Consider the following 25352-nt stretch of genomic DNA (forward strand, 5'->3'; position numbering starts at 1 on the left):
CAAATGTAACCACCACATAAGTATGTTATTTAGCTTCTAAATACTTGGGAATTTTCCAAAAATATTTGTTATTTATTTCGAATTTAATTCTACTGTTTTTAGAGAACATTATTTGTAGGTCTTGAATCCTTTTAAATGTAATAAAACTTGATTTAAGACCCAGAATATGTCTATGTTGGTAAATGTCTCACAGGTACTTGAAAAAAATAAATGTCTTTCATTGTTACTGAATGGAGTAGACTGTAGACCAGGGGTCCCCAAACTACGTCCCGTGGGCCACATGCGGCCCCCTGAGACCATTTATCTGGCCCGCCACACTTCCGGAAGGGGCACCTCTTTCATTGGTGGTCAGTGAGAGGAGTAAAGTACGGTGTCGCTTATGTACAGTACTACTTCCGGTGACGTGGAACGTATGCGTCACAGTTCCGAAAGTGCGTCTTATTACTTGTTACAGCTAGCAGTGACAAATATGGATCTGGACATTGACCATCTCATTAGCCAAAAGCAGGACCATAGTTCCCATTGAAATACTGGTCAGCTTGTTGATTTAAATTTACTTGTTATTTATTTTAAATATTGTATTTGTTCCTGTTTTGTTTTTTTACTTTAAAATGAGATATGTGCAGTGTGCATGGGGATTTGTTCATAGTTTTTTTTTTATAGTCCGGCCCTCCAACGGTCTGAGGGACAGTAAACTAGCCCCCTGTGTAAAAAATTTGGGGACCCCTGCTGTAGACTGTCTGTTACATCTAGTCTTTTCTTTCTACTCTAGTTCCCTCTCCAGAGAAAATGTTAAGTGTTGATTTTGAACCCTTCTAGAAATTCCCTACGTAAATATGGATATTAAACTATACTTACACTTAAAAGTCCCAGGATCATATGTTTGACACCCGCTTTTATCCATTTCTCATACACACTCAAAGAGAAATCTAGCCTGACCAGGCGGTGGCACAGTGGACAGAGCGTCGGACTAGGATGCAGAGGACCCAGGTTTGAGACCCCGAGGTTGCCAGCTTGAGCGCGGGCTCATCTGGTTTGAGCAAAAGCTCACCAGCTTGGACCCAAGGTCGCTGGCTCAAGCAAGGGGTTACTTGGTCTGCTGAAGGCCCGTGGTCAAGCCACATATGAGAAAGCAATCAATGAACAACTAAGGCGTCACAATGTGCAATGAAAAACTAAGGATTGATGCTTCTCATCTCTCCGTTCCTGTCTATCCCTCTCTCTGACTCTCTCTCTGTCTCTGTAAAAAAAAAAAAGAGAGAGAGAGAGAGAGAGAGAGAGAAACCCATATTAGTTGAGATATACCTAGCTTATTCTTTTTATCAGATGTATAGTATTCCACTGGTGGATGCACCATAAATTATTTAACCCGTCTCCTGTTAATGTATCTTCAGGGCATTTCCAGGTTTTTGCTATGATGCTGCTGCAATAAATATTCTTTTTACTTAAATCTTTGAACCTTTATCTTTAGAATAAATTTCTCCGAGTAGAAAATTGGGTTAAAGAGGAACGCATTTTTAATTTTGTTAGCTTTTGCCAAACTGTGTGGAAGAGCCTTCCAAGTTACTTCTTCAGAGATTTATAAAAATTTTCTCCCCCTACTGACTAAAGGAAATGATCTAAGAAGTTTTAAAAAAGATCCTCCAATATATTTTTAGATAATTTGTATCGTACTTAAAAATTTTTAAAGAAAAACGTTCTTAAGCCACCACTACCGATTTGCCCTTTTCTCTTGAATGACGTCAGATGTTCAGGTTTTGCCCTCTCCATCAGCAAATTGCCCTGCAATCATCTGCAAATTGTTGGGGCTTCATATAACTGTCAATGCATGTCAATGCAGACTGCACTGCAGCGGGGCTGAGGGTGGAGAAAAGCATTAGGCAATGCAGAGTGAGCGTGAGAGATCTGTGCTATATGAGCCTCTCGAGCCTCTGGAGTTTGGAACCAACCATTCAAGGAGATCCTGGATAATTTCAAAAGTGGAGTTTTTATGGGAAATTTTAAGAGAGTGAATGAGTGTGTGTGCACGTGCATATGTAGTGCTCTTCCTTTATAACAAACACTGGGGAAAACAGACAAGAGATCTCGGCTATAGATGACAATTATTTACGTCATTAGATTTTATGTGAGCTTGTTAGACACACGGTAAAAACCATCTCAATCACTTATCATTGAAACTTAGACCAAGGGGTAAATGAAGAACAGGGGGAACAAATAAAGAAAAAAATTCAAAGAGACACAAGGAGCCTTTATGTTTGCTCCTGATAGTGAACAAAAATGACCTTCGCACATAACCTCAATTCTTGTGAAGTGAGTCTTTGGAATCCAGTTTGCCATCAAATTATAGATAGACAGGGCATCTACTTGAAGATTTCTTGATTATATTTCCTTTCTCAACCCAGTTTCTAAAAAGCAGAATGGTCAAAGATACTTCCGGATTATGGCAAAAACGTTTGTTAAATTTCATACCCTTCAAAGAAAGCAATTTGAAAATTGTTAAACAGATATGATGCATCCATTAAATACTCTGTAATGAGATCCCAATGACCAAAATCAATGCCCAAGCCTAAATTTCTTCAAAAGCTGACTTAAAAATACTTGGCCACGTTGTCTCTATGTATCACCAATCCAAGGACAACTAATTTACCCCCAGGGAGGAAAAATACAAGGGGTAAAAGCAACAACTACACCAAGAACCCAAGAGGTGGGTCTTCACTATGGTTCTTTTTCTAACCGTCAACCAATTAATATTTACTGAGTGAACGTCCACCCAGCCACATGCTAGCTTCTGCGGAGTTCCCATAACATCAGTCGGTTTCACAAGAAAAAAAATAAAAGACATTTCTTTCCATTCGGCTGGTCTCATTTACTGCTGCCGTATCATTTCATGTTGATGAGCCCACACCAGCTCTTAAAAGAGGAGACATGAGCACAGAAGACCTGTGGAGTGAATGAATGGACCCACGGGCTGATGAGTTAGCTGCACGTGGGTATACATCATCACCAAGGGGCCAGGGTATGGACTCTCCCAAGGGTTGAAATTAGAACTTTTAGGTAAAAATTTCTGACTTTTAAACATGGGTGAAATTAAACACACACACACACACACACACACACACACACACACACACGGAGAGTGAGAGAGAGAGAGAGAGAGAGAGAGAGAGAGAGAGAGAAAGGCCAACTGAATGTATCTGAAGGCTGGATTTAGCCCTTGGGTGGCCAGGATCTATGTCCAGTGCCTCCTTTCTGTAAGATTTCAAACTACAGTCACGAACGACTGACTGCGTGACAGTGACAGTCCATATGACTGACTGCGTGACAGGGACAGTCCATACCCGCAAGCGACTCCGAGCTCTGGCTGGGGACGTTGTGCGACGCCTCCTGGAGGACGTAGGTGGACGTGGAGATGGGGGAAGGGCAGATGCTGCTGGGGGCCCCGTAGGGAGGGTTGTAGGACGAGCTGTAATACTGGGAGTACTGGCTCTGCGGGAAGCCGGGGTAGGAAGGGTAGTCCTGGAAAGGAAACACACGGGTGGTGAGCGAGGAGGAGGAGGACGTCCGGCGTGAGCCTTCAGTCGGCCCCGTCGCAGGCTGATGAGGTGAGGGGCTTTGTGGGGTGGGTCTACCCTCCCTGTCTCCTAGAATACACGCTCTGTGAGGGCAGGGACTTGCCCCTGAAGCCGACTCCAAGAGAAGGATGGGGGATGAAAGAGATACCGAGGCAAAGCAGCCAAGCCAGGGGCTTTCAGGTGGGACCTAGAGCGGATTTTTACCAAGGAAACGCCGGGATGGTATAAAATACATTTCTCCAAAGGGTCTCTCCAAGGAGCAAGGGAGCTGGGCTGTTCGGATGCCAACTCCAGCCAGTCTTGAGGAGCTGCTGTTTCTAGGGGGTTTCAATTCCTTGGCTCTTCCTGCCTGTTCTAGGCATTGGTTCTAGAAACCACTCTTTGGCCCAGGGATGCAGAGATTGGCAGCTGGAGGTCAAAGTGTACCTCGACGGACAGGCGTGCGACCCTGACAGCATCTGTCTTGTTGGGCATGACACACTGGGAATGCAGAGGCGAAGAAGATACTCTCACCCTCGGGAAGCAAAAGAACTCAGGTACATGACCGCACTTGCGTTCATAGATTCTAGATGCAACCGTCAAAGGCTTTCTTGGGCTCAGGTCAGAATGTAAATATATAATATCACCTCGGTCATCTTGGAAATCTTCTAGTAATTCCAATTTCTCTGACTCTACACTGTATCTTTCCAAGGGCTATTTACACAATCTCTTTGGTGGTAGCCAAACCAGGGAATGAGAGACTGGGTTTCTGGTGGGGGCCGTGGGCAGGAGGAGGCATTCTGGGTGTCCTGATTGAAGGGGACTCTTTAAAGAAAGAACTGGGAGGCAATTTGGGGGACTACCTGGTGCACGCTTCCGAAGCCAGCCGCGCTGGTCAGTCCGTTTGGTCCTTGATAGATCCCTGCCGTGCCTGCGGGAAATAAGAACAGGGGGCCAGGTGAGGCTCCTTACAGTCGGGGGGGGGGCAGAACGTGGGGGAGAGGATGCAGCAAGAAGGTCTTTGAGGTCTTTAATGGAACCTGTGACCTTGGCAAGTCCCCAGATCTCTCTGAACCTCAGTTCTCTCAGTAAAAGAATAAAATAAATAATACCTCATCAAAGAAATGTGGTGAGCAATAAATGAGATCGTGTATACAACCCAGTTTCTGGTACTTGATAATTGCATTTTTAAAAATTATTTATTCTAAACAGTTCTGGAAAATGTACATAGGATTTACCATTCTAACTATTTAAAAATGAAAAAGTCCCCCCCCCCCCATTGGTGAGAAAGAGAGAGAGAGAGAAAGAGGAAGGGAGAGAGAAACATCAACTTGTTCCACTTATTTGCTCCATTCGGTTATGTACTCATTAGTTGCTTCTCATATGTGCTCTGACCAGGGATCAAACCCGCGACCTCCACACTCCGGGACGACGCTCTATTCACTGAGCCACCCAGCCAGAGCTCTGTTTCACTATTTTTAAGTGTATGTTTTTTTTAGCTATATAAAATATTGAGGCCTGACCTGTGGTGGCGCAGTGGATAAAGTGTCAACCTGGAAATGCTGAGGTTGCCGGTTCAAAACCCTGGGCTTGCCTGGTCAAGGCACAAATGGGAGTTGATGCTTTCTGCTCCTCCCCCCTTCTCTCTCTCTCTCTCTCCCCTCTCTATAATGAATAAATAAAATCTTTAAAAAAAAAATTGAAATGGCTCCAAAGTCCAATCTACAAAATAAACTACATCATGTGTGGGGGTGGAAGGGGGTTGTGCTGGGCACTGGGAAGGGCTCTGTGATGCCAACTAGGTGGGGCGTGGCTGGGGAAGGCTTCCTAGGGGAAATGACATCTAAACTATTTCTGAAGGATGAGTAGGGATTAGCCAGATAAAGAGAACAAGAACCAGGAACATGATTACACCCGGGCATTCTCTTCTGGTGTCCATTACTTGGGGGCCTAATTCCCAGAAACCACAGAATTTGTCCAGACCAGTGTGGCATGCTAGAATACCATTCTGTCCTCAACGGCCTGTCCAGATATGTCTGGCAGAAGGTTTAGGCCAGCCTATTCCATTCAAGATCATTTCTCACCTGAATTCTCTTTTCTTTTGTGTCAGCCTCCTCAACGATGCTTTAGAGCAGGTTTGGAGACCAACAGACCACCATCCTGTCCCTTGGTATTCTTTGCCCCAAACTGCCTCTTGTTTGTTTTCATTTTGTGACCCAGGGGCATCTGAAGAATGGACAGCTGAACAAACTGCAGTTTGCGGTGGGCAGTCACAGAGTCCCTGCAGTGAGAAGCCCATCCCATGCTAGAGAGAACCCAGGGGGAAGAGGGCACATAGCCCCAGAAACTGAGCGGTCTCTGGAGGGTTCTGTAAGTGGACTCGCCTGGAGCTGGAATGTTGAACACTGACTTCTTGCGTGGCTGGTGGAATGCCACTGAGGGCGGGGGAAGGCAAGGACAGGGGGAGGAAAACATCCCCTTTTCAAGTGACGGTGGCAGGTCCTGCTAGGGGCCTCCCAATATCTGCTCACCCCTCCTTTTTCAGATTAATAGAATTTCTGCTTTTAAGCTGGGCATATAGTTTAGTGGTAGCCAACCTGGTCCCTACCGCCCACCAGTGGGCGTTCCAGCTTTCATGATGGGCGGTAGTGGAGCAACCAAAGTATAAGTAAAAAGACAGATTTAACTATAGTAAGTTGTTTTATAACGATTTATTCTCCCAAACTGAGCGAAAATCTGACATGAAGTACTTGGTAAGTAATTATTATTATATGCTTTAACTTGCTGTAACTCTGCTTTATAAATTTTATAAAGTAAAGTTACTTCCCTACTTTATAAATCACCATGACTGTGGAACCGGTGGGTGGTTAGAAAATTTTACTACTAACAGAGATACAAAAGTGGGCAGTAGGTATAAAAAGGTTGACTACCCCTGATCTAGCTGATTAGAATAAGCCCTACATTTCCCAGTTTCTGTGGTGGCTGGTGTGGTGGTGTGATGAATTCTAGATAAGGATAGAGGGATTAATGGGTGTGACTTCCTGGTTGTGCCCTTAAAGGGAAGGGCGGGTCCTCCCTCCTCCCAGGGAATAGGGCCGTCTTGGATCTCACGGCCAATCAACAGCAACAAGACAGAAGGAGCTGAGACCATGCCACATTTGAGGACCCGAACTGCCACTCTGGTTTGGGCTTTCGGGTGAGAAAGAAATAGGCTTCTTTCTTGTTGAAGACATTGCTATTTTACATGTTGTAGCAGAGAATTATTTTTTTGTTCTTTTTGGTTTGATTATCTTGGGTTTTAAGTAAAAGTAGACTGTTAATTCCTGGCTCAATAAAATAATTTTTTTTTTTTTTTTCATTTTTCTGAAGCTGGAAACGGAGAGACAGACAGACTCTCGCATGCGCCCGACCGGGATCCACCCGGCACGCCCACCAGGGGCGACGCTCTGCCCACCAGGGGGCGATGCTCTGCCCATCCTGGGCGTCGCCATGTTGCGACCAGAGCCACTCTAGCGCCTGGGGCAGAGGCCACAGAGCCATCCCCAGCGCCCGGGCCATGCGCGGCGGAAGGGTGGAGAAGTAAATGTGCGCTTCTCCTGTGTGCCCTGGCCGGGAATCGAACCCGGGTCCTCCGCACGCTAGGCTGACGCTCTACCGCTGAGCCAACCAGCCAGGGCTATTTTTTAAAGTGGATATTCATTCAACTTGACCTGTGGTGGCGCAGTGGCTAAATGCTGAGGTTGCTGGTTTGAAACCCTGGGCTTGTCCTATCAAAGCACATATGAGAAGCAACTACTATGAGTTGATGCTTCCCACTCCTCTCCACCCCTTTTTCTCTCTTTCTCTCCTCTCTCTAAAATCAATAAATAAAATCTTAAAAAATATTTTAAAAAGTGGATATTCATTCATTCATTCAACAATCTTTTCCTAGTGATGTACCAAATATCACTGTCAGGCACTGTTTTAGATATGATAGTAAGCCAGGAGTTGACGTTTAGGTTCAGAGCAGAGACACAGAACACAAGCAAGTGAATAGATACATAAGGAGTGAAGATAATTCCAGAAAGATCCGAATGCAGTGCTGCATCAGCATGGCACTACTGAAATGTGGACGGTGGGCCGGGGCCTGCCTGCCAGCTGTTCGTTACCAGGCTGTGATGAGACAACTGCAGAGATCGAGAGCCCGTGGGTAGAAACTTCTATTTTCTGCTGAATCCGATTAAAAAAAAAAAAAATAAAAAATAAAAAGCAGGGCTTGTAATGTGTGTGTCTTTTTAAAAATTTCACTGATTCTCAATCCTTTTTTTTTTTTTAATTTTATTTATTTATTTTTTACAGAGACAGTGAGTCAGAGAGAGGGACAGACAGGGACAGACAGACAGGAACGGAGAGAGAGAGACGAGAAGCATCAATCATTAGTTTTTAGTTGCATGTTGCAACACCTTAGTTGCTCATTGATTGCTTTCTCATATGTGCCTTAACCGCGGGCCTTCAGCAGACCGAGTAACCCCTTGCTGGAGCCAGCGACCTTGGGTTCAAGCTGGTGGGCTTTTTGCTCAAACCAGATGAGCCCATGCTCAAGCTGTTGACCTCGGGGTCTCGAACCTGGGTCCTCTGCATCCCAGTCCGACGCTCCATCCACTGCGCCACCGCCTGGTCAGGCTCTCAATCCTTTTTCATTTTGCTATTCTTCTCCCTCCATCCTTTTTGGCATTTCCCCCCTAACCCCCTACCCCCACCCCCATCAAAATGTAATATTACAGATATACTTTATATCTGTTCAGGTATTTCTATCTATTTGGGCCTGTCGGTTTCCTCGGGATGTGGTCCCAGGTGTGGGACTGCTGGTCCCGAGGTCGTGAAGACCCGGTTTCCCTAAGGTCTGGGTGAGGGCTCCCGGCACGGCTGCCGGTGCACGCTCCCACACGCAGTGCCGACAGTGCCCATATCCCCACGCCCCCGTCCCCCGCCCCGACTGCTACAATCGCTGCCGGTGCACGCTCCCACACGCAGTGCCGACAGTGCCCATATCCCCACGCCCCCGTCCCCCGCCCCGACTGGTACAATCCCTTTTGCTGGTTTCTGCCATCCTAATAGGACTAACGCAATAGCTTATCTGTTGCCTTTATTTTACATTTCTCTGATTACTGGGAACCTTGCACATCCATCTCTTCTTGGACTTGTTGCCTCCTGGATGTCCCCCTCTTTTCAAGGAGATGGTGACAGTCACCATTAGAAAACCTCTCCTTTTTTTTCCTGGGCCATGCTTAGTGTTAATGTAATCCAAGCCCCTGGAAGCCTTGGTTCCTGGCATCAGCACAGGGACAAATAATAACAATGCCCCCTATTTACTGAGCACTTACTGCCTTCCCCAGGGCTAGGCCTTTTACATGCTTTATCTTGTTTCATCTCCACCGCAGCCCTAGGAAGTCGGTCCTATTAGGAAGTGGCAGAGCCAGGGTTCAGGCCCCGGTCACCCTGACTCCGAAGCCCAGGCTCCCAGCCAGCACGTGGCCCTGCCTTCCGAGCAGCTGTGGGAAATGACACAGGTCACTGCCTGCCTCAGTTTTTTAGGTCACCCTGATTTCACTGTCACCCACAGGTCTGACACGCCATCCCAGGCAGTACAAAGAAAGCCTCACAGACAATCTCAATAAGCAAGCGTCCCCTCCTCAGTGTTACCTGCTTGGGGTCCATCTTACAATTGCTTTCCCCAGAGCACAAGGTACCAGGTCCACAGTGACACTCAAAAATACACACATTCATTCATCTTAATTAAGTCCTCCTGGTGCTAGTATTAAAATAAAATTGTTTACAACAGCCCAGAATTGCAAGTGGACAAAGACTGGGGATGTAATCAAGGGATGATGTAAAAAGAGCTGACATTACCGGGAGTTGGCGGTTAATGCAGAAAATGAAGAAGCCACGATAGAGAGAGGTGAGCCTGTCATGAACTCTCCCCCACTCCCATACCCCAGCCTCCGGGCTGGGTTCCAAAACTGGACAAGTCACAGATCTCCGTAGGTCAATCTTTCTGTTTTTCTTTACTCAGAATACAAAGGAGTGAAGGCAGAGCCCTGGCCCCGCCCTTTCCCTACCGTGTTCACTCATGCAGGCATGCCCTCATGTGTTCCCTAAACCTCTGCTGAGTGCCTAGTATGTGCCAAGATGTCTAGCTTGGGAAAGAGCTGGGTCCTGCCATCTTGGACCCTTGCACCTGGAAGGGGGTGGAGGACAATAGAGAAGTCATGCAAAATTCACGATTTGCCCTGGTGACTACAGACACGCGGCTGAAAATGTCTAAGCCTCGGTGTTCCCATCTGTAACACAAAACTAAGCCTAGTTTACTTGTTTGGTTTATTACAAGGCTTCTGTGAGAGGAGTATACCAGGGGCGGGGCCCAGCACGGAGCAAGTCCTCAGTAAACGGTGGCTGGGCTTTGTATCCTTTGCCTGTTAGTAATTACCACCAGAGATGTCAACAGTGCTCGTATTTCATTGATTCGCTATTTCATTTATATTCATGGGAATAAAAACATCCAGGGAAGGTTAAAGAAAAACCCACAACAACACAAAACAACTTGGAGAGGACCAAACAGCTGATCCCGAATGAAAACAAAAGATTTAGGGGACCCAGATGGAGCTCTCCAACCAACAGCACCAAATGGTCCGTATGCCAGGAAGATCGGCGTCCACATCCATCTGGCTGACACAGAGTCGTCTAGTCCGTTTTGCCATCTTAACAATCCAAACACGCGCCCCGAGCCCGTCCTGCATCTTTGCTCCACGTGGAGTCCAGCCCACATCTGTGTTTAATCAAATCAGTTGCTAAATGTCACAATGGCCTCATTCACAGGTAGCATAAAGCATATTTAACTGGTAATAAAACAATCCGCATTCCTGAGCATGCCATTTCAGATAGGCTGCCCTGTCACTGTGCCTCTGCCACACGAGTGGGAACAGTGCCGGGGCAGAGACGGGGGAGCAGGGGGCAGAGACGGGGAGCAGGAGGCAGAGACAGGGAGCAGGAGGCCGTGCAGGGCAGTAATGCTGCGGAGGAGAAAGCTATCGCGTGCGTATCGGTACGTCTGGTGTGGAAAGATGTCCCACATGCACAGCTGGGTAAGAGAAGACCAGCTGCAGAATGGGGAGGCTGCTCTGAGCACGCCGGAGACTAAATGTTGCTATATGTTAAATTCAGTTGTGCAGAGGACTGATGGAGTTTCAGGGAGAGAAGGTGGCAATCTAGCTTCATTGGGTGTGTTTATATACACATGCAATGTTTATCTCGTTCCCACTAGGACGTAAACTTCGTGAGAGCAGGTGTCTGTCTTTTTTGCTCACTGCTTTATGCCCGGTTTCTAGAAGAATAGGCCGTCAGTGCTCTGGAAAGAACTGGTGAAAAAAGGGAAAGCATGTCTGTCTTATTCTTGGCGCTGTTTTCAGCACAGCATTTGGCATCTAACATTCAATAGCTATTTATCGAATGAATACATTTAAAAAGTGAATGAATGATAGTTTCTGATTATTGAGCACGTACTAGGTGCCAGGAACTGTGCTAATTCTCTGCCTTGGTGATCTTACTTTATCCACCCCCCCTTACCCTCCCCCGACAAGAATTGGGCAAGGTAGGCTCTGCTGTGATCCCTTTTCAATCATTTCACCAGTATTTAATGTGCACCTACTATGCGCAAATCTGTCCTAAGCACTAAGGACACCGCAATGGTCAAGACGACGGAAATCGCTGCTTCAGTGGAGCTGGTGTCTGAACGGGAAAATGAGTGACAGCAAATAAATATGTGAAATAATGTGTCAGACGGTGACAGGAGCTGGAGGCAACCGAAGTGAGGATGGGAGCTGGGAACGCAGGGTACAGGGGGTGGCCAGGGAGGGCTCGACACTTTAGTCAAGACCGAAGCCCAAAGAAGTGAAGCCACTTACAATTTCTAACTCAGGGATTCAAACCCAGGACTGTCTGACTCTGGGGCCCGCTGTTTTCTGTCTCAGCGTTCTCCTGCTTCCAACCTGCTGGAATTTCCACCCCACTGGAAGGTTCATTAACAGTGTTCCGTGGGTGTTTGATTTCACCCAGCTAGAAATTCCTTTTTCCCTCTCCCTCCCAGTGCACCCCTCACCGTCGTACCACTTGCACGGGGTTCTGATTCCGGCACAGAGATGGCTGCTTGCCGGGCTGTCTTGATCACGTTCTGCGATGCCAGCCGCCTGCACGGTGGCGATGCGCCATTGGTGACAGCACATTTATAACTCCCTGGCAGCAAGACCTCAGCAATGTGGGGAGACTGCTGGAGACCAGGGGCTCGCCTGGGGGCCGAGAGGCCAACATCTGGTTGGTGACAGGGTGGCCATCCAAAAAAGCCACACGACAGCCTCTGGTCTAAAGTTTCCTGGCAGTAAAGACAACCTTCTTCAAATTGATACTTTTTCATATAGGGAGGTCAACTGCTCACCAAAATGACCTCCCATGGCAATCCTCGAACGCCTTGTAAGATCACAAATCCTACATCTGTCCGACCTCACGGGACAAGAGCCTCGTAAAACGGCGCAGCCAGGTACCCCTGCCGAAGCCCTGGGCGCGCTCTCGCCCCGTGTCAGCCCCGCCCTCCTACTTACAAAGCCGCCTGTTCCAAGTGTTTACCATTAGGGGTAAGGTTCCTTTCGCAGACCTGTAAATTCCAAGCGGGTCCATCTAATGCACCCCAGGAGGATGTAGGAATAACTTACGCAAAGACCACAGCTTCCCTTAAGATACCTCCCACTTTTAGATCAAAGCCATCTTGTCCTTGGTCCTAACAATCATAATTCATTCCTTGCCCTAAAACCTCACGTTGCTTTTAAACATTTGATGGTCTGAGCAGCTGCAGACCTTGGCTTTCATCTCGGCTGGATTTATTTCCCCTTCTCTGGTCAGCTCTTCCAATCTTTGTAGCTTAAATTATTTCCAAAGTTCCAGAATTTGGGTGTCATTATTCCTCACTCCCACCATTGCCAGTGGGTGTTTTTAAGGCTGTCTTAGAACTCGGAGGGGTGTTCACATTTACAAAGCACATTCTGTGGATGAGGTCAGCTCAAGGGATAGACGAGGCCTGACCTCGAGTCCTGCTGAATATTCTGTTTATGTGTCGTCCCCCCCACTGTCTCTACACAAGGAAAGCATTTAAACCAAGGGGTGAAAGGGCATGAACTCTGCGGGTCAAGGTTAACATCACCAGTTATAAGAAAGATGGATGTTAACCCTGATAAGATGCACTGAGGGTGTGACATCACTTGTGTGGTCTCCTGGCCTCGAATGCACAACTTCAATGTAATCAAGAGAAAATATTAGACCCAAATCGAGGGCCATTCGACAAAATGCCTGACCAGTATCCATCAAAGTGTCAAGGTCATAAGAGGCTAAGGGTCCGCGCCACAGATTAAAAACCAGAAAAACACCACAACTAAATGCCATGCGGGATCCTGGATTGGATCCTGCAACAGTAAATGGACATTTGTGGAAAAACTGGTGACTTTTTCAATAAGGTCTGCAGTTCAGGTGACAGCATGGTACCACTGCTCATTTCCTGTTTGGGATGACTACATTATGGTTCTGTAAGATGTTCACATGGGGGGAGGGAGGACGGTACATGGGAGCTGTCTATACTGGCTTTGCAACTCTTCTGTAAGTCTAAACTTCTTTTAACACGGAGTTAAAAAAAGAAAAATAAAGGAACACAGATTCTGATTGACAGTTTGAATCTGCTACTTATTGGATACATGACCTTGTGCACTTAACCTCTGTGTGCCTCAATCTTTCCATCTGTAAAATGGGTATTAAAAACAGCACCCATCTGAGAGGGTTATTGTGAGATTCAAACAAATTTCTACACATCATGTGTGGAGAACCGTGTCTGGTCCTCAGAAACAGACGGAACAAATGCTACGCACTGTTAGCATCCTTTTTCTTATTGTTCTCACTCTGCTATTTCCCTTTTACTGGGAGAGAAGGAGGTGAACTGTGGACAGCCATTCGGTATCCTGTCAGTATAGCAACCTGGTATGTTTCATGATATCTGCCAGAGAACTGCTGCATAATATATTAAAAAAGAACGTGTTAATAATTTTTATAAAAGTCCAGATTTTGTGCTATATTCAAACAAAAGAAGAGAGGGAAGCTCATTGGAAAATTGGGCTTATTTTCTCACAAGCAATCACACGCTGCAAATGAGTAGTGTATACTCATATAGTCGGAGTGTGTGCTCTCCATGTGACCATACTCCCCACCCCTCTCTATTGCCTCTCCAACACTAAGGAAAAATCTTCCCATCCTTGGCCTAATATCTTGCTTACCGTTAAAAAAATGTTCCTGTGCATCTGTGGTTGGCTGGATAATGCCCCTCAAAGATATCTATGCCCTAATCCTCGGAAACTGTGACTATGTTACTTTACATGACAAAAGAGACCGTTCAGATGAGATTAAATTAAGGATCTTGAGAAGGGGAGGTTATCCTGGATTATCCAAGTGAGCCCAATGTACTCACAATCAGTAGTCCCCGACCCCAGGGCCACAGACTGGTACCGGTCCATGGGCCATTTGGTACTGGTCCGCAGAGAAATAATAAATAGCTTACATTATTTCCATTTTATTTGTATTTAAGTCTGAACGATGTTTTATTTTTTAAAAATGACCAGATTCCCTCTGTTACATCCGTCTAAGACTCACTCTTGACGCTTGTCTTGGTCACATGATACATTTATCCGTCCCACCCTAAAGGCTGGTCCATGAAAATATTTTCTGACATTAAACCGGTCCGTGGCCCAGAAAAAGGTTGGGGACCACAGCTCACAATAGTTTTAATGAGGGAAGTAGCAGAGTCTACATCAGGGGTCCCCAAACTTTTTACACAGGGGGCCAGTTCACTGTCCCTCAAGACTGTTGGAGGGCCAGACTATAAAAAAAAAACTATGAACAAATCCCTATGCACACTGCATATATCTTATTTTAAAGTAAAAAAACAAAACGGGACAAATACAATATTTAAAATAAAGAACAAGTAAATTTAAATCAACAAACTGACCAGTATTTCAATGGGAACTATGGGCCTGCTTTTGGCTAATGAGATGGTCAATGTCCGGTTCCATATTTGTCACTGCTAGCCCTAACAAGTGATATGACGTGCTTCCGGAGCCGGGACGCATGCATCCCGCGTCACCGGAAGTAGTACTGTGCGTGAGCGATGCTGCTACATACAGTACTCCAGGAGCACAGGATATGGATGCTGACCACCAATGAAAGAGGTGCCCCTTCCAGAAGTGTGGCGGGGGCCGGATAAATGACCTCAGGGGGCCGTATGTGGCCCGCGGGCCATAGTTTGGGGACCCCTGGTCTACATGAAGGAGATGCGACTTGGAAGAGGAGGTTGGAGAGATGTGCTTTGAAGGTGGAGGATGGGGCCACAAGCCAAGAGATGAGGGCAGCCTCTGATTGAAATGGATTCTTCCCTAGAGAAACACAGCCCTGCTGACACCTTGATTGTAGAGTCTGATCTCCAGAACTATAAGATAATGAATTAGTGTGGTTTTAAGCCGCTAAGTGTGTGGTAATTTGTTGCAGCACCAATAATAGCACACTAAGAAAGTACTCATGTCTCTAACAAAAATAAGGGAAAGAAAAATAGAGCTGAGGCCACCTAGTTCTTAGGCTCAGCCTACTTTATTCATTTGTGCGGCCTGTCCTGTTCCTGTGAGCCTCTGTGGTTGCTGCCCCCAGGCCAGGAGCCTCGTATCATTAATTCATTCACTCATGCATGCATGCTTTCTAGTTACTCACTGAGGATACAATGGAGAATGACACAGTCCCTGCCCTTACGGATCTTACAGTCTAAGTGGGTAGTCAAGGGGATTAAACATAACATTTAAGCTTCTAAAAGAGAAAAATCATATTCTTTGAAAGACACACAAAATAAATTTTAGAAAATGGACAAGTCACCCCAATGTCATATACAATGTTTTGTCTTCACAACAACCTGGACCTAGCCTGACCACCTTAAAAATAAGAAAAGTGAAGCTCAGAGAAGCTAAGCAACACGTTTACGGTTGCACAGCTGGTAAGTAACAGCTCCAGCAGGAGCCGATGCTTGGTCCATTTCTCCATCAGGAACACAGCAGGCTGCCGAACTCTTGAACTCACCTTAAGTCTGCACTTAAGCAGAGGCACATTTTATAGTGACAAGCCTGGCCCAGAGCTGGCCCTGGGCTGGGCTGAGCTGTTTGTGGTTGCAGCCACTTTGTGACACGTTCGAGCCGATGGAAGAGCTAGTCCAGTAAAAGCTGCGCGGCACCAGCTCCACACTTGGCTGGAGGACTTGGACTCAATCCACCCCCAACAGGAGCCTTTCATCAAAGCTCTTGCACTGAGTATTTACACCAAGGGAGGGCTGGGAATTCCAGTGGACAGCCTGCAGCCGACTGCTCTGCAGAGATGACAACAGGCTTGGTCACAGTCCTTCCTGGCACGTCCGTGTGCTGGTTACCCTCACCAACCACGGGCAGCAGAGTCTGATAACTGCCCCCAACGTTTGTTCTTTCTTTTTTTTCTCTCATAGAAACAAAGCTTGCAAGTTTGAGCTGGGCCTGTGGCTATCTTGAATGAATACTACATCTCCCAACTTCCCTTGCAGCTAGGCGGAGCCAAGTTCCTATGATATAGGCAGTGTCGCATGAGTATACAACATTGGGGTTATACTCTTAAAAGGAAGGTATGGCTCTTTCTTCCCCCCCTCCTTCCCCTTACCTCTGGATGGACAGGCCTGATGTGAGCCATCCTGGGTCATGTGGATGAAGGCAGCAACTAGGGATTGTGGAACAACAAAATGAAAGGGGTCGGGTCCCTAATGCCATAAAGCTGCTCGCACCCTGACTGTTACATAAGAGGAAAACTGCTATCCTGTTGAACTACTGTTAGTTTTGGTTTTCGTTATAGCAGTGGGGCACCCCCCCCCCCCCCCCCAGCTATTCCCAAGCCCTCATACACCATTGAAGCCAAACAAAGTCCTGCCAATTTCCTGGAAAAAAAGTTGGGGAAGAAGACAGGGGCTGCCCTGGACAAAAAGTTTGTTCTAGTGACAAATCCATGGGAACACTGCATTCCAGCTACTGGGAAAAATTATAAGCTTTTAAGACAGAAGGTGGTAGGTTACTTTCAAATATAAGGTGGGGCAAAGTAGGTTTACAGTTGTTCATATGGAAAATAATACAGTAATTAAGAAATAATAATACAAGAATAAACTCTGTTTCGCATACTCACAACTGTAAACCTACTTTTGCCCCACCCTGTATGGCTGTCAGAGATCCCTCCGATCCCCCTTATACGAGGCCCTTCCTCCCATCTAGGGTGGGGGCCTCTGTCCCTCCTTCCTTTCTCCTTGAATCTGGGCTGGCCTATGACTTGCTTTGACAATAACATGTGGCTGAAGTCCTGTTCTGGATCTTCCAAACTTAGGCCTTAAGAGAGCTTGTAGTTCCCACCTTCTTTTTCTTGAAGCCCAGCTGCCATCCTATAAGGAAACTGGCTACACACCTGGAGAACGAGAGGCCACGTGGAGGCGAATCAAGGTGTCCAGCCTATGGCAACACCAACAGCCAGGAGAGAGAGAATGACCCTTCTGGACATCTCTTCTGAATGTGGTGCAAGAGTGACTCCAAGCATCACCAAAAAGAACTGAAAAACCACCCTGCTGAGCCCAGTCAACACAAGAATTATGAGGAATAATCCATTATTGTTGTTATAAGCCACTATGTTTTGGGGTGGTCTGTTAGCCAGCAATAGCCAATCCATACATGGGAACTGTTTTATTTTATTTATTTTTTATTTTATTTTATTTTATTTTTTACAGAGACAGAGAGATAGTCAGAGAGAGGGATAGACAGGGACAGACAGACAGGAATGGAGAGAGATGAGAAGCATCAATAATCAATTCTTTGTTGAGACACCTTAGTTGTTCATTGATTGCTTTCTCATATGTGCCTTGACCGTGCGGCTACAGCAGACCAAGTAACCCCTTGCTCGAGCCAGCGACCTTGGGTCCAAGCTGGTGAGCTTTGCTCAAACCAGATGAGCCCGCGCTCAAGCTGGCGACCTCGGGGTTTCGAACCTGGGTCTTCCATATCCCAGTCCGATGCTCTATCCACTGCGCCACCGCCTGGTCAGGCTGTTTTATTATTTTTTTTGTATTTCCACAGGCTCAGTTATAGTTCCTCATAGCCCCCTGTACTCTCTTCATAGCACTGATCACAGTTGCAACCGTTTAATTAGTGTGACTATTTGTTTAGTATACTTAAATGGTAAGAAGTGTGCACTTGGGAGTTACTTGGACCTGGATTCAGAACCAGGTTCTTCCACTCTCTGGTCTGTGACCTTGGGCAGGTCACTGCCTCTCTAGGACTCACTTTGCTCATTTGTTAGTACTTATATCATGAGATATTTGTGAGACGGAATTAGAGAATGTCGGCTAAGCACCTGGCTCAGCATCTGGCTCATAGCATGCCTTCAATTAATATTTGTTGATGAAGAAATGAAAGAGTTGTCATAGCAGAGTTCTACAAAGACTCAGCGAACCAATTGCCCTCTGCCACCTTCTCAGCCAGACCTACCCTGACCCCACGATGAAAAGGCACAACTTGCTGTCCCTACCACCACACCCCTGATCCTCTTGAGGGCTCTGTTTTGTCTTTCATCATGACATTTATCACCCTACAATACAATGTAATTATTTATTCTATCGCTCATATTGGTTTTCATCTGTCTTTCCCACCACAAAAATACATTTTTTTGTCTATTTTGTTCCTTGATGCACCTCAAGTGTCTGGAATCATGCCCAGCACACAGTAAGTGACAACAAACATTTGTTGAATGAATGAATAATTAAATGTAAGAGGTTTTCATGGGGATTATGGTTTTTGGAAGTGTACGCATGATCATATGGGAAGCAGCCCCTATTAGAAGAAGACCCTGCAGTTTTTCAAAAAGACACTTTAGCGCCATATGTTGAAAATGGTCTTGGAGACTATGTGTAAGTCTTTGATGACACTGATGTGAACGGTACCCCCAGGAGTTGTGTAAAACCAAACTCCAAGTCCTGATGGGAAGGGCCATGTTGGTAAACACTGCCCTGCTGGGCTCCACACCAACGAGGCCCAGGAACACCTTCCCAATGCCCTCTCTTTAAAAACACAGATTTAGGTCTATGGTTAAAAGAATTTCCTGTCTCTGGACAACTTCACTGGGATCTAAAATCTTATAATGTTAAACTATTCTACCTGACCATTGCAAAAATGAGATGATGACTCAAAGGCTGCCAGAAAAGTCTCTGTGGGCTTTATACATATTAACTCACGTAACCCTGCCTAACAATTTCGCGAAGTGGGTGTTATCATCAACCCATTATACAGATCAGAATACTGTGGATCAGAGAAACTCGTCCAAGTCCACCCAGCTAGAAAGTGATGGGAAGAAAAAAAAAAATGCTAAGTCAGGCCAAGTCCTCAATGAAAGGAAATGAGAGCAGCATTGTGGGAAGGGTGCTGGCAGGACACGTGGACAATGCAGTCCACACTCACAGCCATGGGCAGCTGGAAATAAGTACGATGGGCTCCAGGACCTCCTCCTGTTCTTGGCTGGAGCTTGGAGGCACCTGACACATTCTTCCTGAGACTTCTGTGTGACCTTCCCAGGCTGAACGTTTGCTTCCCCTTTGAAAAACACTCGCCTTCCATGGGTTCCCTGCCTCTGCCTCCCGTCGGACCAAAACATACATCTGCACCATGGTGAACTTTCGTTCCCCTGGAGTCAGTGTGCCAGTAAAAACAAAAGTGGCCTCAACATGTAGAAGTTCACAGAAAAGCCCTTTTATGGAAAAATAGAGCATGCATGCTCTTGGGCACTGAGCTCTATGAGTGAGATGAGGATGAATATTCTTTTATCCCAGCTCCATAGAGCTGGAAGGGGTCTGAGGGAGTAAGCCACCCTCCGCCCTCCCTTTTTTCCTTCTTTAAGCATTTTTAGCTGTCTAATGGTTGCCTGCATATTACCCATTCCCTTAACCAAGGGATAATGTGACAAGGATGGCCACAAATCCAGCCACTAAAACACCACCTGAAACCTTTGGCTTTCCTGATCAACTCTCCGCTCCTTCTGGATTCTCCCGTCTTCAGCCTGCCTGGAAATATGGAGGTGAGGGCTGGAGGTGATGCAGCCATCTTATGACTATGAGGTGACAAGAATTAGGAAGAAAGCTAGAGGCTAAGGGCAGCAGGGAAGACGGGCAGAGGGAAGCTGGGACACTGGGTTTCCTGTTGCTTGTGGCTGAATAAACTTTAATGATGTGTGTCAGATGCTACAGGTCCCGTGAGGTGTGGGATAGTTTCTGCATCTAGGAGCTCAAATAGAGCTCAATTCCTGTATTTTACAGATGGGGACACTCAGGATCAGAGGCAGAGAAAGAATCAGAACCCAGACTTATGTCTTATGTCTAGTTGGGTCGTTAAGACTTATGTCTTCAGATAGTCTTTCTACTAGCTCAGGGGGCCCCACAGTGTGACAAAAATCCACAGAGGTGCTACAAAAGATAATTTTAGATGACTTCCTTTTCAATTCTCTTTTAATCTCTCTCTCATGGGCAGCCTAGTGCAGAGTTCAAGAGCTTGGGCTCTGGAGCTAAACTGCTTAGGACCAAATCCTGGCTTTACTAGTCATTAGCTGAGTGATACATGTTACTGGCCCTCGGTGGCTCAGTTTTCTCCTCTATAAAATGGGCACAATACTAATTTCTATCTTATACAGTAGTTGTGATCAGTTAATGAGGTAGCACCTGGAACACCACAAGCATTAAGTAAATATTAATGATTACTAGGTCAAGGAGAAAATCTCTAATACTCACGACTCTCCCTTTTCAGCTAAGAAAGAACAGCCTTAAGGTTTGGAACCTTGGCTAAAATTTAATAAGACTGTTTTATTTTCAGTGAATTTATTTTACCGAGTCCTTCCATTTATGGCAAACAATGTTGGCTTTCCACTGAAGGGCTATAAATTTGCCTTTTAAAATGAATTTGTTTTAGGCCAAAAGAAGTCTGTAAATTAAAGAATAATTGTACAGTTGGTTCTTAACTGTGGCAAAATCATGAATATGCTATTCGGGTGCCTGATGTTTGGAAAACACTTTCTGGACCAAGAAAGAAAAATCAGCAGCACTCACCCTGCAAGTACCCTTCCCATGGTCATGGCAGACATCACTAATTGATTCCCGCACAAAGGCCAAAAGGCCTCAGATGTTTATCGACTGAAATTCACTAATGGCTTCCTAGATGAGTCCAGTTTTCTCTGACAGAATCTAAAACCTGATACTACAACTCGGTGATGGAAAGACCAGCATGGGCTGTTGTCAGTGGCTGAAAGGTTGCGAGTCCTGCTAGGTTTAAGATTGGGACTTTACCCAAAGTATTCAGGAAGACATGAAGGTGGGTTCTAAATGGGTTATACCATGCTTCAAAGACCACACTGTCTCCATTACCCTGTGGAACAGTGTTTACAAACTGGGCAGACCCACTAATGGGCCAGGAGATGTATCTAGCAGATGAAACCATCAGTGTAGAAAAGAGGAAACTTCAGTGCTTAGAATGGCTTATACTTATCTGGTGCATGATCTGTGCCAAGCAAGGCTCAATGTTGCATGCTACTAAGTAACTCAGTGAAGAAGCTGAAGCCCAGAGAAGTTAAACAATTTTCCATGGTCACGCAGCAAACAGCAAAACCAAAATGCAAACCCAGGCTCCATAATCAGTATCTTTTATCATAACAATATATTCTGCCTCAACAGAAGAGAACAGAAAATACTGGATGTAGCTCAAATAGGAGGGTGTTGTTTTGATACGTTCCTTCAGTTATATATATATATCTATGTCCACACGTGAGTGCCCGTACAGTGTTAAACCTATAAACGGTAGTTCTTTCTGTGGGTCCAGACTAGGGAGCTTGCAAACATTTTCAGTAAAGGGCCAGCTATGTAATATTTTCTGCTTTGGCCATATGGTCTGTGTTGTAACTACTCAACCTGCCCCTGTGGCATGAAGGCAGCCATAAGCAGTGTGTTAATGAGTGGACATGGCTGTGTGCCAATAAAACTTTATTTGTGGACACTGAAATTTGAATTTCATATCATTTTTATGTGTCATAAAGTATTATTCTTTTTTTGATGCTCCCCCTCCGCCCCCGCAACCATCTGAATGTGTAACAATCCTTCTCAGCTCCTGGGCTGCACAACAATAGGGGTGGGCAGATCGGGCCGTGCGTGCCACACCTGGTGTGGGTCTCGCACCTGGTGTAAGTCAGAAACACTTGAAATGAACTGTTACTGAGCTTTCGTCTACACCTGCCCTCCTGTTTCTAGAAGTCTCTATTCCTTTCTTTTAAAAAGGCCCCTCAGGAGACAAATAGTGCACGATTCTACTTCTGTGAGGAATGTGAAGTTGTCAAACACTTAGAAACAGGAAGTAGGATGGCGGTTGCCAGGCGCTGGGAGGAGGGGGAAAGTGGGGAGCTGTTACTCAGTGGATATAGTTTCAGTCCTGGAACATGAACAGGTTCTGGAAACCTTCTGCACAAAAAATATGCACACAGGTAACAGTACTATGTTGTATGTAACTCACAAATGGTTCTGACGGTCAGTTTTATGTGGCGTGTTTTTTCCCCCCACAATAAATACACACACCCTCAAGGTTCCTTTTGGCCTCTGTGGATTTGTCCCAGGAGCATTTCTCTGGGCAGAAGCAACAGTTGGTCTGTCCCACTGTAAGTGTGAGCCCTGCTCCTGCATGGCAGGGGACAGAGGGCCTTTCTCTGGCCTTTGACCCTCTTGCCTAGGGCCACAGGGAGCCAGAAATTTCCCCACCTGGGTCAGGACAGGGCCATTAAAGGGCTACACACCCCTTCCTGCCCTTCACTGCAGTCCATGCCCTTCCTCCCTCCTGGATGACTGAAGTCACCACCTCACTGGACTCCCTGCATCCAGCCTTCTTCGGCCGACAAAGTGCTCACTGTACCACAGATCCTGCTAGAAATTATTGTGTGTTGAATTGTGTCCCCCGCTCCACACACAAATTCATGTCCACCCGGAATCTCAGGATATGTGTGACCTTATTGGAAATAGGGTCTTTGCAGTAATCAAGGTAAGGATGGAAAGGAGAAGCTCCTGGGTTAGGGTGGGTCCTAAATCTGCTAAGAGACAGAAAAGGATAGAGACATGAAGAGAAGATAATGTGAGGATGGGGCAGAGGCTGCAGGGATGCATCTGCAAGCCACGGAACGCCTGGCACCCCCCAAAGCTAGAAGGAGCCAGGAAGAATTCTTCCCAACAGATCTCAGGGGAGCACGGCCCTGCTGTGACCTTAATTTCAGACTTCTGGCCTTTGGAACTGAGAGAGAATACATTTTTGTTGTGTTAAGCTGCCTGACTTGTGGTAATTTGTGACAACAGCCCAAGGAAAGTAAGACGGAACCTGAGTCCCATCCTGCCCCCTCTCCCGCTCTTCCCTCCTCATTTGAGGCAAAGCCACAGCCCTATCTGCGGTCCCCCGGACCTGGCCCATCGCCAGCTCTTGGCATCATCTCATCCCTCCCTGACCTTCATTAACCACCCTCCAGCTATGCTGGTGACTTCGGTGCTCCTCAGACACCCGAGCTCACTGCCCCCTTCGCAGGTGCCGTCCCTTCTGCCTGGGATGCCATTCCCCAGACCTCCCTGGTGGCTTCCCTTCCTCTCCTTTAGTCTTGGCTCAGATTCACCTTGTCAGCGAGGCTTCCCCTGACCCCTCCCTCCTAAAGTGGAATATGCTCTGTAGCAGCTTCCTAATCTCCCCTCCTTTATTTTTTTCCTGCAGGAATCCATCACTGTCCAAAACACTATAATTTTACTTTGAAAAAAAGAATCTTATTTATTATCCACCTCCCCCTGTTAGAATGTAGGCTCTGCGAGGGTGGAGTTTTTACCCGTTTTGTCATTGCTGTGACCCCCAAACCTGGTACAAGGTGCCTATTATGAAAACATATTTGTTGACCCGTGAGTGAGTGAGGGTGGTGAGCAGAACCCTGGAACCCACGTCTATGTTAGTTTATACGGCAAAGGGGAATTAAGGTTGCAGGTAGAATTACGGTTGCTGATCAGCTGACCTCAAAATAGGAAGAGCATCCTGGATGATCTAGGCGGGCACCGTGTTACCACTTAAAGGTGGGGGCCCTGGCCGGTTGGCTCAGTGGTAGAGCGTTGGCCTGGCGTGCAGAAGTCCCGGGTTCAATCCCAGGCCAGGGCACACAGGAGAAGCGCCCATCTGCTTCTCCACCCCTCCCCCTCTCCTTCCTCTCTGTCTCTCTCTTCCCCTCCCGCAGCCGAGGCTCCATTGGAGCAAAGATGGCCCGGGCGCTGGGGATGGCTCCTTGGCCTCTGCCCCAGGCGCTAGAGTGGCTCTGGTCGTGGCAGAGCGACGCCCCGGAGGGGCAGAGCATCGCCCCTGGTGGGCGTGCCGGGTGGATCCCGGTCGGGCGCATGCGAGAGTCTGTCTCTCCCCGTTTCTAGCTTCAGAAAAATACAAAAAAAAAAAAAAAAGGTGGGCTAGTGTGGCAGGAGACAAATGTGACCACAGAAGAGAAGAGTGACAAGATGTGCTGGGACTTGACCCACTGTTGCTGGCTCTGAAGACGGAGGAAGGGACCACGAGCCAAGGAATGTGGGCACCTCTAGAGGCTGGAAAAGGAAAGGAAATAGCTTCCTCTTGGAGCCTCTGGGAGGAACACAGCCCCGCTGACACCTGGATTTTAGCTCAGCGAGACCACGTTTGATTTTTGAGCCCCAGAGCTGAGAGATTAATCTGTGCTGTCTTAAGCCATTGATCTTGTGGTAATTTGCTACAGCTGTCATAGAAAACCGATATAATAATACTCATCAACAATAATAATAACTCATGAAATGTGGTTTCCTCTGTGCCATGCTGTATTCTTAAGAGTCTGACACACTGACTCATTTAATCCTTACAACGATCTAACAACAACACAAATGACGACCTGGACGCCGCCTATGATCTGAACCTTACAAACGAGAAAACAGGGCTCGGAACAGTGAAGCTGTTGCCGCCCCACAGCTATGAAATGGTGGGGCCGGGGTTTGAACTGACGTGGTCTGGGTTCAGGGAAACCCCACACTTGGGTTATCAGGATTGCCTGAGGTGACGTGTGCAAAGCTGTAGAACCTACTAGAAGGGGACAATTTAAAGACAAGGACTTCGGATTCAGGCCTGGAGGAGAATCCTGGTCAGTGCCAGCCTGAAGCAAAAGGGAAAATGCTCGATCCTATATGTGTTTACCAAAACACCTCCCATATTTTAAATGGAAAAAGTTATTTAACATGCTCCAGCCAGAAAGCATGGCTATCCATCAAGGCCAGTGCTGCCACATTTCCCAGTACAGCCTCAGAGAACCCACCTGGCCAAACCCCGATGACTGTGTGCACTGAAACCAGAGGATGTTTGGGAACAGCTGCTCCCCTTACACCATAATGCAAGACGGTGAAACATGCGGACACCAGCAGTCTGTCTTTATTTAAAACTTTGATACTTTATTCATTGGGGTTGTTGTTGTTGTTTTTTTGCATTGACTTTGACTATTTTAAATATTGCATTGCAATATTGAACTTGATAATGGAGTTTCTGGCAACCCTTTAAAATTTTCCACCTGGAAGAATGCCTTGCTTGTTTCACCTGAGCC

The 25352-nt window shown here is 46.5% G+C and overlaps 1 protein-coding gene across 4 annotated transcripts in view; it reads right to left on the reverse strand.

The window, feature by feature from the left end:
- EYA2 (EYA transcriptional coactivator and phosphatase 2) overlaps positions 1 to 25352 on the reverse strand; it is a 201509-nt gene that overhangs the window by 67576 nt on the left and 108581 nt on the right. For all 4 annotated transcript variants that reach the window (XM_066236590.1, XM_066236591.1, XM_066236589.1 and 1 more), the window contains 2 exons: positions 4415 to 4482; positions 3339 to 3516 (listed from right to left, as the gene is read on the reverse strand). In XM_066236590.1, the coding sequence (XP_066092687.1) occupies positions 3339 to 3516; positions 4415 to 4482 (246 nt within the window). The remainder of the gene's footprint in view (positions 1 to 3338; positions 3517 to 4414; positions 4483 to 25352) is intronic.

Source organism: Saccopteryx bilineata, chromosome 6 (assembly GCF_036850765.1).
Source record: "Saccopteryx bilineata isolate mSacBil1 chromosome 6, mSacBil1_pri_phased_curated, whole genome shotgun sequence".
NCBI lineage: Eukaryota > Metazoa > Chordata > Mammalia > Chiroptera > Emballonuridae > Saccopteryx > Saccopteryx bilineata.